This window comes from Schistocerca nitens, chromosome 10 (genome assembly GCF_023898315.1).
Source record: "Schistocerca nitens isolate TAMUIC-IGC-003100 chromosome 10, iqSchNite1.1, whole genome shotgun sequence".
Lineage (NCBI taxonomy): Eukaryota > Metazoa > Arthropoda > Insecta > Orthoptera > Acrididae > Schistocerca > Schistocerca nitens.
In genome coordinates this window covers 48459579-48472152 of record NC_064623.1, presented here as the reverse complement: position 1 = coordinate 48472152, position 12574 = coordinate 48459579, and the positions used below count along the sequence as shown (strand labels likewise).

Below are 12574 nucleotides of genomic sequence, written 5' to 3'. Positions count from 1 at the left end.
AGGTCCCTGAGCAACCTCCCAAAGTTTGCCAGTGTAGTTTGTTGTATACAGATGCAACTGTAAACACAAAGCTCAAACATCGCCCAATATTAAAACCGCACTCATCAAATTAATATTGGTAATTCATATGTGTGATAATACAAGAGGTAAATGTGTTAAAATCCATGCATTAGGTATAAATAGGAAAAATTGTATAACCACATTATGATAGGGCATCGGCCGTGACCACCCATCACATGACTTTGATGTGGGTTGAAATATTAACATGGCAAAGGGCATGCACTGTTTATATTATCTATGGTCTAAGTTACAGTCAACACGTAACAGGTGAGAAGTGTGACTACAGCGATGACTACATTAAGCACTGAAACTTCGTAGATGTGCACACACAGAATTTTGTAGTCGCAGAACTGACTTGGTTCAACTCATTGTTCAACAGCGATGTGTTGCTGATTGAGGGTAGAGACGGAAACTTGCACCGATCTCCACCTGGCTTCACACACGCGCTGGCTGCGTTCACAGAGGGTCTGGCACAGGCTGGACACCACCAGTAGGATGTACACATTCAGCACTGAAACGAGGCAAGCGTGGGATCACATCAGCTGACACCGAACATACATAAAGGCTGTTTCAAGAAGATTTAACCACAATATATATTCTACTTCAGTGAACATCGAAACTTGCAGCAAATTTTAACGCGCAGCACTATGAGCAATCAGCCTTGTGGCTCCCTGTTGTTGTTCTTGTTGTTGTGGTCTTCAGTCCTGAGACTGGTTTGATGCAGCTCTCCATGCTACTCTATCCTGTGCAAAGTTCTTCATCTCCCAGTACCTACTGCAGCCTACATCCTTCTGAATCTGCTTAGTGTATTCATCTCTTGGTCTCCCTCTAAGATTTTTACTCTCCACGCTCCCCTCCAATACTAAATTGGTGATCCCTTGATGCCTCAGAACATGTCCTACCAACCGGTCCCTTCTTCTAGTCAAGTTGTGCCACAAGCTCCTCTTCTCCCCAATTCTATTCAATACCTCCTCATTAGTTATGTGATCTACCCATCTAATCTTCAGCATTCTTCTGTAGCACCACATTTCTAAAGCTTCTATTCTCTTCTTGTCTAAGCTATTTATCGTCCACGTTTCACTTCCATACATGGCTATACTCCATACAAATACTTGCAGAAACGACTTCCTGACATTTAAATCCATACTCGATGTTAACAATTTTTTCTTTTTCAGCAACGTTTTCCTTGCCATTGCCAGTCTACATTTTATATGTTCTCTACTTCGACCATCATCAGTTATTTTGCTCCCCAAATAGCAAAACTCCTTTACTACTTTAAGTGTCTCCTTTCCTAATCTAATTCCCTCAGCATCACCTGATTTAATTCGACTACATTTCATTATCCTCGTTTTGCTTTTATTGGTGTTTATCTTATATCCTCCTTTCAAGACACTGTCCATTCCGTTCAACTGCTCTTCCAAGTCCTTTGCTGTCTCTGACAGAATTACAATGTCATCGGCGAACCTCGAAGTTTTTATTTCTTCTCCATGGATTTTAATACCTACTCCGAACTTTTCTTTTGTTTCCTTTATTGCTTGCTTAATATACAGATTGAATAACCATCAATTCGACACTAAATTAGCTAATTAACGGTTATTTTTACACATCAAATCCTTCAAATCTGCATCCCACGCTTAACGGTACTACGGATGTCTTACCTCAAGCCATAGAATGAACAGTCTAATGAGTACAATATCCATACACTTTACTGAATTGAAGTCCCTTGCCGCGTTCTTATGTCTGTCTGTAACGGCGAATCTCAGGGACTGCTGTAGAGATTTTGATACTGTTTTCACTAACGCACTGATTCACAACGAAGGTTTGTGTATGCAGATTTGTCAGAAACAGTCTGAAAGGATTGTAAGGGTGCTGCAAGGTACGTTGTGATGAGAAATAATTGTTAAGAAAAAAATTCGGTACGTTAAAACGTTTCCGAGTTCAAATGTTCAGATGTGTGTGAAATCTTATGCGACTTAACTGCTAAGGTCATCAGTCCCTAAGCTTACACATTACTTAACCTAAATTATCCCACCAGCTTGGTAGTGAAGGATCTTGTGTGTAATATTGAAACATTATCAAATAATGCAGTTCATGAAATAAGTTCGTGGCTTGTGGAAAATAATTTGATGCTAAAGCACAGTAAGACTCAGTTTTTACAGTTTCTAACTCACAATTCAACAAGAACTGATGTTTTGATCAGACAGAATGGGCATATTATAAGCGAGACGGAACAGTTAAAGTTTCTAGGCGTTCGGATAGATAGTAATCTGTTGTGGAAAGCCCATGTTCAGGATCTTGCTCAGAAACTAAATGCTGCTTTATTTACCATTAGAACAGTATCTGAAATGAGTGACAGTTCAACACGAAAAGTAGTCTGCTTCGCATATTTTCATACGCTTATGTCATAGGGTATTATTTTTTGGGGTAATTCTTATGACTCAAAAAGGGTATTTTTGGCTCAAAAATCGGCTGTTCGAGCTATATGTGGTGTAAGTTCGAGAACCTCTTGTCGACCCCTATTCAATAGTCTGGGAATTCTGACATTGCCGTCACAGTATATATTTTCTTTAATGTCGTTTGTTGTTAGCAATATTAGCTTATTCCCAAGAGTTAGCAGTTTTCACTCAGTTAATACTAGGCAGAAACCAAATCTGCATGTGGAATGCACTTCCTAGACTCTTGTGCAGAAAGGAGTGCACTATTCTGCTGCATCCGTTTTCAATAAGCTACTACAAGAACTCAAAAATCTTAGCAGTAACCCAAACGCTTTTAAGTCTAAACTGAAGAGTTTCCTCATGGCTCACTCCTTCTATTCTGTCGAGGAGCTCCTGGAAGAGCTGAAAAATTAAACAAATTCCAGTGTTGCATTGTTGATTTTCTTTATTTAAACTTACGAATTGTCGCCTGAGTATGTTTCTTGTATTTCATTTTATTTGTTTCTACTATCGTGTTATAATGTCATGTATTGACTCGTTCCATGAGCAAGGAGAGTTCTCCTTAATTTGGTCCCACGGAACAAGAAATAAATAAATAAATAAATTCCAAGGACAAACACACACACACACACACACACACACACACACACACACACACATGCCCGAGGGGCAGCGCCTTAGACCGCTCGGCCAATCCCTCGCGGCGTTTCCGAGTTAATTAGAACGAAGTTAGCCAATCAGACCACTGCGCGAGCAAATTCAAGCGTCCCACCATATACAATTACTGACAGTTGTTCTGATAGCGCAGATGATAGTGCACGAGACTGCACAACCTTTGGGTCGGTTCGACACTTACTACTGCCCGACGTCCAGTTTTTGTATCACGCCCTTCTTCGGTTTTAGGAAACCAAACAAGAACACGTTTGCCGACACCGCCCCTGGCGGGTCGTTTGAATTTCCGCGCACAGCGGCCTAATTGAATTTGGACAGGTACCAACAGACAACTGAACACATTCCTAGAACATCTAAATTCACAACACAAAGACATACAATTCACCATGGTGCTAGGTGACAAATCCATTAACTTTTTAGACCTTAACATAGATATCACCACAAATACACATACTTTCAAAATTTACAGAAAACCCACAACAACAGACACAGTAATATCCTCATGTTTACAACACCCAATAGCACACAAACATGCAGCTTTCCATTCCATGGTACATCGCCTCACATCCATACCAATGCCAAAACATAATTTCCAAACAGAAGTAGACACATTAAATATACTGCATATAACAATCGCTATAACCCTGGATTAGTTGACAAAGAAACAAAGAAAGAAAATCTTGCCCTACATTATGCCCCCTCTACAATAACAACTACACCACAAACCAACTGGTGTACTACTCCATATCTAGGTAAGCTATCAGACAAACTAGCCAAAACACTGAAATCCCAAAACTATAAAAGTTCATTTAATGTAACAGGCACTAAAGCTAATCTCTTATTCAACAGCAAGGAAAAAACAGAGAAACTAAACTACAGTGGGGTCTACAAAATAACCTGCGCTGACTGCATTAAACTGTACATTGGTCAAACGGGCCGGCCCATATCAACAAGGCTGACTGGACATGAACGCAGCTGGAGGTTAAATAAATCAGACTTCACCTTTGCTGAACATGTGCTCAAAGGAGGACACAAATATCTAACACACACAGAAGTGCTACATATAGCCAACAAAGGCAGAAAACTCAGCTTACAAGAGGCACTTGAAATTAACAAACACGTACCCCTAAATCCCCAGCTGGTCCTAAATGACCAATTGCAACTGAGCACATCACCACTCTTAAACTTTACACAGTACAGTAGACCTGCTACTAATCACAGAGTGTCCCAATAGCAAACAAATTCACACCCCAAGATAAGGTAATATCCCTTATATGTTTACATTCCTAACTATAACTCAACTGTAAAAATGTAATATTTGGTATATATTAATGCACAATTTTCTAATAAAAAAATGTAACCCCCAAAGAAACCATCGCTGTTGTACAACCAACAATTAATGTCCAGTACAACTGTTTAGAACAAATACCAAAAAATTGTAATTTTGTTATGTGTATTCTAAACAGTTCTAATTATTGTCATACATGGTACTGACAAACCACAAAATATGATTTATATGTTAAATAAGTTTTACAGAACAAAAAGTCGAAAGACCCGTTTGACAGTTCCAAAGACAATATCACAACTAAAGATCGTATGTAAGTGCGTTGTATCTTAGTCCAAAATGCTTGGTTCGTAACAACACAAACTCCTTGTAAACAATAGCCAGTAGTTATCTGAAGATGGCCTAATAAGCCGAAGACTAGTTCATACAAATAAAAATCAGTAGAACAAATAACCGTCTAACTGTTATTCAACCCTCAATAATTGTATAGCTTCGATGCTAACTCGGAAACGGTGCAACCTATGGAAGTTTTTTTCTTAACAGTTATTCCTCACCATAACCTACCTTGCAACACCCTTAGAAGCCTGTATATATTATTATCGCTACGCTAGACAATTTCTTCAGCTGTAAAAGCCCAGGCCTACCCCTGTCAAGCCAGGACAGGTCACTGAAGTGGACTGAGAGTAAATTGAAGGAAGACGAAAGTAATCAGGAGCAGCAGATACGAAATTTGCGGCGACCTCAACATCAAATTCGGGGGCTATGAAGTAGGTGAAATTAAACAATTCTGTTGCCTTGTAAGATACATAACACGTGACGACGAAGCAGTAGGACATGAGAAGCAGACTAGGGATGGACAAGAGGAAACTTTTGCCTACAAGTTGTCCGATAATATTACACATTAGCCTTAATTTGAGGAGGAAATTCATGAGAAGGTACGTCTGGAGAACAGCACTGTACGGAAGTGAATCATGGGGAAAGGGAATCCCGGAAAAGAACAAAAAAGAATCGAAGCATTTCAGGAGTGGTGCTGTAGTAGGAAATTGAAAATTAAGTTGAATGATAAGGAGTGGGAAGGTTCTCTGCAAAATAGGTGAGGAGAGGAACATCTATGGTACTAAAAGAAGGTGTAGAGGGTAAAAACTGTAGGAGAAGACAGATATTGGAGAAGATCAATCAAATAATTGAAGATGATCGATGAAGGGGTTGATACTGGAGATAATGACGTGGTAGGCTGTATCTAAGTAGTCAGAAGACTGGTGGGAAAGAGTTGTTCTCGACGACTCGGACATAATTTTTGTTTGGTCTGATGAATGGGAGCTTGCTTCAAATGTTGATAACTATAAGTTAATGCGCTTTATTAAGAGAAATTTCTGCTCCGTTCGACTATACACTTTCTGACAAAAAGAGTGAAACACCCAGAAAAGGACAAGGAAACAGAAAGAAACTTAACGGGTTGAGAGGGTGTGTGATGTTATGTGATTACAGTACAGTCAAATTTAAGAAGAACTTGGCAGTTATACTACTCCTAATAAAAAGTGTATAGTTTTTTGTCTACTTGGGAACTAATTTTTCTTCATGCACCATATTCCAGTCACCATCGAATTGGTTATTTTGTCACTAACACTGTGCAGGCTCCAACAGATTTCACCAATGGTATTCGCCGAGAAAACCTGCATCTCTGTACTGAGAACAAATTTGGAGAACCAGTGTTAAGACGCACAAATGAACTGGCCCTTCTGCCTCTGTTGTTCATATCGCTTGTGGACAAAATAGAGGTGATTAGGCTTCGTGCAGAGGCACACAGCTAGTCATTTTTGTCTGTTTGTGTTTCTAAGTGAAACACGAAATGGAATGACTATAAATGGTACAAACTACGCTATGCCATGCACTGTACATGCGGATTATCTACGAGGCATGTTTAGAAAGTAAGTGTACTGTGATCATAACGGGCTATGTTTTTTGTTTGATGGTTGGCAACACTGAGTGGTCAAGGAGGATTCCTTGACAAGGGCAAGAATGGCAGGAAACACGGTACTACGTAAGCTGACGATGTAGTATCCAGTTGCTTGAAAGCTGTCACTAAGAAATACCAAGTGCGAGCCATATACTGTGATCTGCTTTCAACTCGTTAAAGGAATAGCACCTACCGAAATTTTTACGCGAATCAGAACAGTTTGCGGCTAGAGTGTTACGAACAGAAAGAGTATATTTAAGTGGTGCAGGGATTTTAATGGAGGCAGAACAAATTTTCATGACGATCAGAGGAGCGGTAGACCTTCCATTCTGACTGATGGGTTTCTGCAAAAAATGGAGAAAACTGTTCCTGAAGACAACCGGTTGATAGTTAATGAAATTTCTGCGACGTTTCCACCACACTCTTACACGAGACACTCAGAGAAACGCTGGGGTACCATACACTGTGCGCAAGGTTGTCCCGAAGCAGCTGATAGGGCAGTACAAGAAAAACTGGATCAGTTGCGTCCGAGAATTTCTTGAGCGACTTGAACTGGAAGGTGAAGATTTTCTGAGCTCTGTTTTGACTGGAGATTGTGACATTACAGCCTTTATCACTGCGATTTTTAACATGTAAAAGTTTTTTTTCTGTATTCGCGTCAGTATGTGCGAACTTTTAACATATACCAATGAATGTTGTAACCAGATATCTTTGCCGCGCTCCTGAAAAGCGCAGAATATCACGATAGCTATAAACTGTTATACGCTGCTATCGATCAGTAAAAAACGATGCACCTATGTTTCAAAATAACAATTGCCAATTTTTACTTCTGCAGGGAGCCGCGCCGCTCTCTAGTTGTTCTTCTGTGAATGTGTTGCGAGTCGGACGCAAAAGTATTGTGCTCCATACTGATATAATAATTTTCTTGTAAATTTAAGAGTTTAAGTGATTAAAAAATATATGTAGCCACAAACAAGTGAGAATGTGTATCATGAAAATTCGCTCCACCGCCACAATGGGTGGCCATGTTAATGTAAGTTTCCGTTTCATAACATAATACTTGAAGCCTTGAAGTTTATTTAATTTCAAGGAAAATCTCTCAACCTTATTTTCATTAATTATAATTGTGATAATCTTTCCTGTTTAAAAGATTTATGCAGCTTATGATCCAGCGTGTGTTCTGTCGGAACAGGAGGCTGTCGTGACGACATCGTTATAGTATTTATTCCAAGTTCTTTCAGCTCCGTTTATATGTTCGTACAAATCCAATTAGTTGGTCCCTTAGGTTTCTTTCATGTAAGTTCTGTCTGTTTTCTCCGCGTGATCTTCCTCCAAAAAAAAAAAAAAAAAAAACATTTCTGTTCATTTTTTAGTAATTTTCGATATCGCGAATGAGAAAAGACAGCCGCCTCCTGCTCCGAACGGAACACCACGACTTTTCTAACGTCGGAGAGTACCGCACGAATTTTCCGCTAAAAGGTAATAGAATTTCTTAAAGCTGGATCAATTACACATGTTGCTGCTGTTCTCCGACAAATCTGGTGTGATTAATAGTAATTTATTCTGTCACGACAAAAGGAACCAATTTTATTTTTACTAAAGCAACAAAGCTTTCAATTAAATTACTAAGGAAAAAAAAAATCATACCAGAAGATGAATACGAGGGTGGTTCAGTACATGGTTGAGACAAGAAGACAGTCGTCACAGTGGCGTTACACTAATTCTCCGCCTTCCAGAAAGTTCAAAATCACCATTTCGGACAAAAAAAATCGCGACCTCATTGTTTTGGGCCCGAAAAGGCGTAATTTCTGCCTCAGGGTGAGACCATCAGTGGACAATCACGTTGTAAGACCCTAAAAAAATCTCAAGAGCAGAGCAATGCTGTGGAGGGGAGTGTATTTTCTACACAACGGCCGTCCTCACAGTCTTAGCCACCAGCGCGTACTTGGACTCATGTCGTTGGGATGTTCTGGAACGACTCTCCCTATTCCCCGGACTTGGCGCCTTCAGATTATCATCTTTTCACGTCACTGAAGGCACACATGAGTGCAATTAAATTTATAGCCGAAAGAGGTTCTTACGTTTGGGAAGGACATGGTGGCAGAACTCTTTCAGGAGGGTATAAACAATGTTGTGCCATGGCACTGAGCGGGATGGCGCTTATGTGGAAACCTAGTCAACAGGTGTATCAACAATATCTCGCAATTGTTCTTCAGATACATGTTTTCTAAAAAGATAAAAAAAATCTAGTACACTTACTTTGTGAATATGCCTCATATGTAGTTGATGTACAATACCAAGTAACTGGTCACGTGTACACTACGGCTACGCCACTCCAAAAGTTCTCCCGGTAGATCCAAGTGGTCCATTTGCACTCCATGAACTTGAGTTTGTGTGTGTTCGTCCGTATTTACATCAATCTGTCACATTATTCTCGCTCTTAGTCGACACAGACCATACCACCGCACAAAAATAAATATAGGTACTTACTAAGGCAAATGTAGACTGCACCAACCACAGGATAGTGGGATATATCGACAGCGTGAAAAAAGCGCGCACATGCGATAACGCTCACAATAGTCATCGTTATGATGACTAGGCTTTGCACAACCATCCACGGTAGGAGCAGAACTGGCTTACTCTGAAATACAAAGCAAACAAAAAACATGTCTTAAGTACACTATGGGTTTAGAACTACTTAGTTAGTAGAATACTTCTAATGACTTGCATTTTAAGGGTCTGTATCAGTGTTATGTAGCACTCAGTATTAATTATCAGCAAATTAATTACAAACATTGACGCCATATGGAGGTTTAGCTAAAATCATTCTTCCCACGCACAGGTTAGCTAGGAAGAGATTGTCGTACCCTCCACCACACACCGAAGGTAGCTTGCGGAACATAAGTGTAGAATAGAAGGTCATATTAACGGCCCGAAGCCTTCCGTTCACTTAACTCGCCCCCCCCCCCCCTCCCCCCTGTATTAGGCACACTGCCAAGTAATATGGTTCTCTTCACAAGGACACAAATCCAAATTGCAGTAGTGTCATTCAATTCGCCACTGACTAATGATGCACGAAAGTCAAGTAAACTTTATTTTGGGTCCAAAAAAGGAGTGATCTTTGTGTATTCCATGGCGCCGCGAACATCACTATCGTTTGAGGTGTGCGGTAAAATAAATCTGCAATTGGTCTTTAACCATTTAGAGTCAGTTGTCCTCTCCCTCTGTTTCCGTGGGAGGCCTCATGAATTAGAACAGTTATGAAGTACCAACCCTAATTTAGTGTATCAGTAGCTCCAGATGTTGTTAACGTCCCATGCTTTGCCCAGTTTCTGCTAAAAATCACATATTTCTGGAATTCGATATATTTACCTCACTCGCTCCAAAGAAGAGAAGCGTAGCACTCACTGCCTGGGTAATGCCAAACACAAGGCATACGATAAGCTGCGTCTTCGTAACTGAAACAGTAATAGGAAAAATAATGATAAGAACTTTCAGAAGTTAGTTGTTAATCCTCGTATAAAATACACAAAGTTTCGTCTTGGTCGCCAAAATTCTTTACTGGCCAATCACCGCACGTTCTGCGCTTACAGTTAGCCCCATCATGAGATCAACATACATCCATACAAAGTACTTCATCACGTGTTACATGTAGTACCCCCATCTGCCCCATTATCAACATATATAGGGATGATAGTATCACATGCACTGTGTCATGATGATGGTTCTGAGCACGATGGGACTTAACATCTAGGTCCCCTAGAACTTAGAACTACTTAAACCTAACTAACCTAAGGACATCACACACATCCATGCCCGAGGCAGGATTCGAACCTGCGACCGTAGCGGTCGCGCGGTTCCCGACTGAAGCGCCTAGAACCGCTCGGCCACCAAGGCCGGCACTGTGTGAAGAGTCGCTTAATATCCCCATGTGTAGATCTGGTGACGGGGATAACCTAAAATGCGTAACGTATGGTGATGGATCAGCATTGAACTTTGGTGATCATAAGAAAAAGAGGCTACCATTAGTGCCATACAACGGCCTCATATGTCTTTTAAGACAATATACCCGAAAAGGGAAAAACACTAGTGGATTCACAGTTAACATTTCAGTCCTGCTATCAGCTGACCATTCCCCATGCTAACCAACAGATTCAATAAATTTGTTTACATGATAATAAACTGCTTTCTTGCACGTTTCAACGTATAATCTTATCAGTACGAATATTTAATTCATTTTCCACGATAAATCCAGAACTACGTTTCTACCATATTGCATGTAGGGCATCTACTGCATACAGTTCATATGTAATGCCTTGTAAATGTCAACACCATTTCGAATGTATAATTCAATTTCCTTTTTTGATTTTGTCATGCCTAATATGATATTCCTCTTACAGCAGATGGTCTAAATTATTGTCTCGTCCATTAATTCTATCAAAATCTTTTTGCAGAATACATTTTACAGGCCTTACAGCGCTTAAATTATTGCTGACATTCCTTGTATATGTCTATTGTAGCGAAGTTATCTCCTGAAAGCGAAATTTGAGTGGATACGTTTGTTGATTCACAAATCGATGGTTTCCAATAGATCAATCTTTTTTTTTTTTTTTTTTTTTTTTTTTTAATCGTGTCTCTTCTTTCACTTTCGAATCACTACTCACAATTAGCAGCAACGGGAATTTCCGACTTTCTTCTATGGTGCATAGTAACAACTTTCCTCAATGCTAATATTGTACAGATGCTTGGTACGTGGTACCACTTATGGATACCAACCCTCAGCCGTCGCAAAATTGGAAACGAAATTGCAAGTTTCCGTTAGACGCCGATAGTGGTCATACAGAATCTGGTGGACCCAATGGTGCGCACCCACTGAGCCACATCTGCAGTGGCTCCCTACTGCAAGCACCCCCCCAGCCTCTGCTATATAGGACAGCTGGCAGCGGCCATTTGATCCCACTTGCACTTCGATCCTTACTGCTACAACACCATAGTTTGTGCTTAGTCACAGTGAGCCTCATGCTAGCTGCTATTGTCTGAGCTAGACTCTAATTCTCACTGCATTGTTTGTAATGAGTCTTTGTTCGCTTGGAGAAATACAGGTTGAGTAACATTACACCGTACCACGGTTTCACACATACGTACTATTTTTTTTACCTCATAGTTCCCTAAGAAATAACAATTTTAATATGACAAAAAGTACACTACTGGGCATTAAAATTGCTACAACAAGAAGAAATGCAGATGATAAACGGGTATTCATTGGACAAATTTATTGTACTAGAACTGACATGTGGTTACATTTTCTCGCAATTTGGGTGCGTACATCCTGAGAAATCAGTACCCAGAACAACCACCTCTGGCCGTAATAACGGCCTTGATACGCCTGGGCTTTGAGTCAAACGGAGCTTGGATGGCATGTACAGGTACAGCTGCCAATGCAGCTTCAACACGATACCACAGGTCATCAAGAATAGTGTCTGGCATATTGTGACGAGCCAGTTGCTCGGCCACCATTGACCAGACGTTTTCAATTGGTGAGATATCTGGAGAATGTGTTGGCCACGGCAGCAGTCCAACATTTTCTGTATCCAGAAAGGTCCGTATAGGACCTGCAACATGCGGTCGTGCATTATCCTGCTGAAATGTAGGGTTTCGCAGGGATCGAATGAAGGGTAGAGTCACGGGTCCTAACACACCTGAAATGTAACGTCCACTGTTCAAAGTGCCGTCAATGGGAACAAGAGGTGATCGAGACGTGTAACTAATGGCACCCCATACCATCACGCCGGGTGATATGCTAGTATGGCGATGACGAATACACGCTTCCAATGTGCGTTCATCGAGATGTCGCCAAAGACGGATGCTACAATCACGATGCTGTAAACAGAACCTGGATTCATCGAAAAAATGACGTTTTGCCATTCGTGCACCCAGGTTCGTCGTTGAGTACACCATCGCAGGCGCTCCTGTCTGTGATGCAGCGTCAAGGGTAACCGCGGCCATGGTCTTCGAGCTGATAGTCCATGCTGCAGCAAAAGTCATCGAACTATTCGCGCAGATGGTTGTTGTCTTGCAAACGTCCCCATATGTTGACTCAGGGATCGAGACATGGCTGCACGATCCCTTACAGCCATGCGGATAAGTTGCCTGTCATCTCGACTG

General features: G+C 40.8%; 1 protein-coding gene across 3 annotated transcripts in view; it reads right to left on the bottom strand.

The window, feature by feature from the left end:
• Positions 1–271: 271 nt before the first annotated feature.
• The window catches only part of LOC126210518 (uncharacterized), a 28458-nt gene continuing 16155 nt past the window's right edge, over positions 272–12574 (bottom strand). For all 3 annotated transcript variants that reach the window (XM_049939765.1, XM_049939764.1, XM_049939766.1), the window contains exons 4-6: positions 9782–9867; positions 8900–9050; positions 272–571 (exon numbers count right to left, since the gene is read on the bottom strand). In XM_049939765.1, coding sequence (XP_049795722.1) covers positions 426–571; positions 8900–9050; positions 9782–9867 — 383 coding nt within the window. In that variant the 3' untranslated portion in view covers positions 272–425. The remainder of the gene's footprint in view (positions 572–8899; positions 9051–9781; positions 9868–12574) is intronic.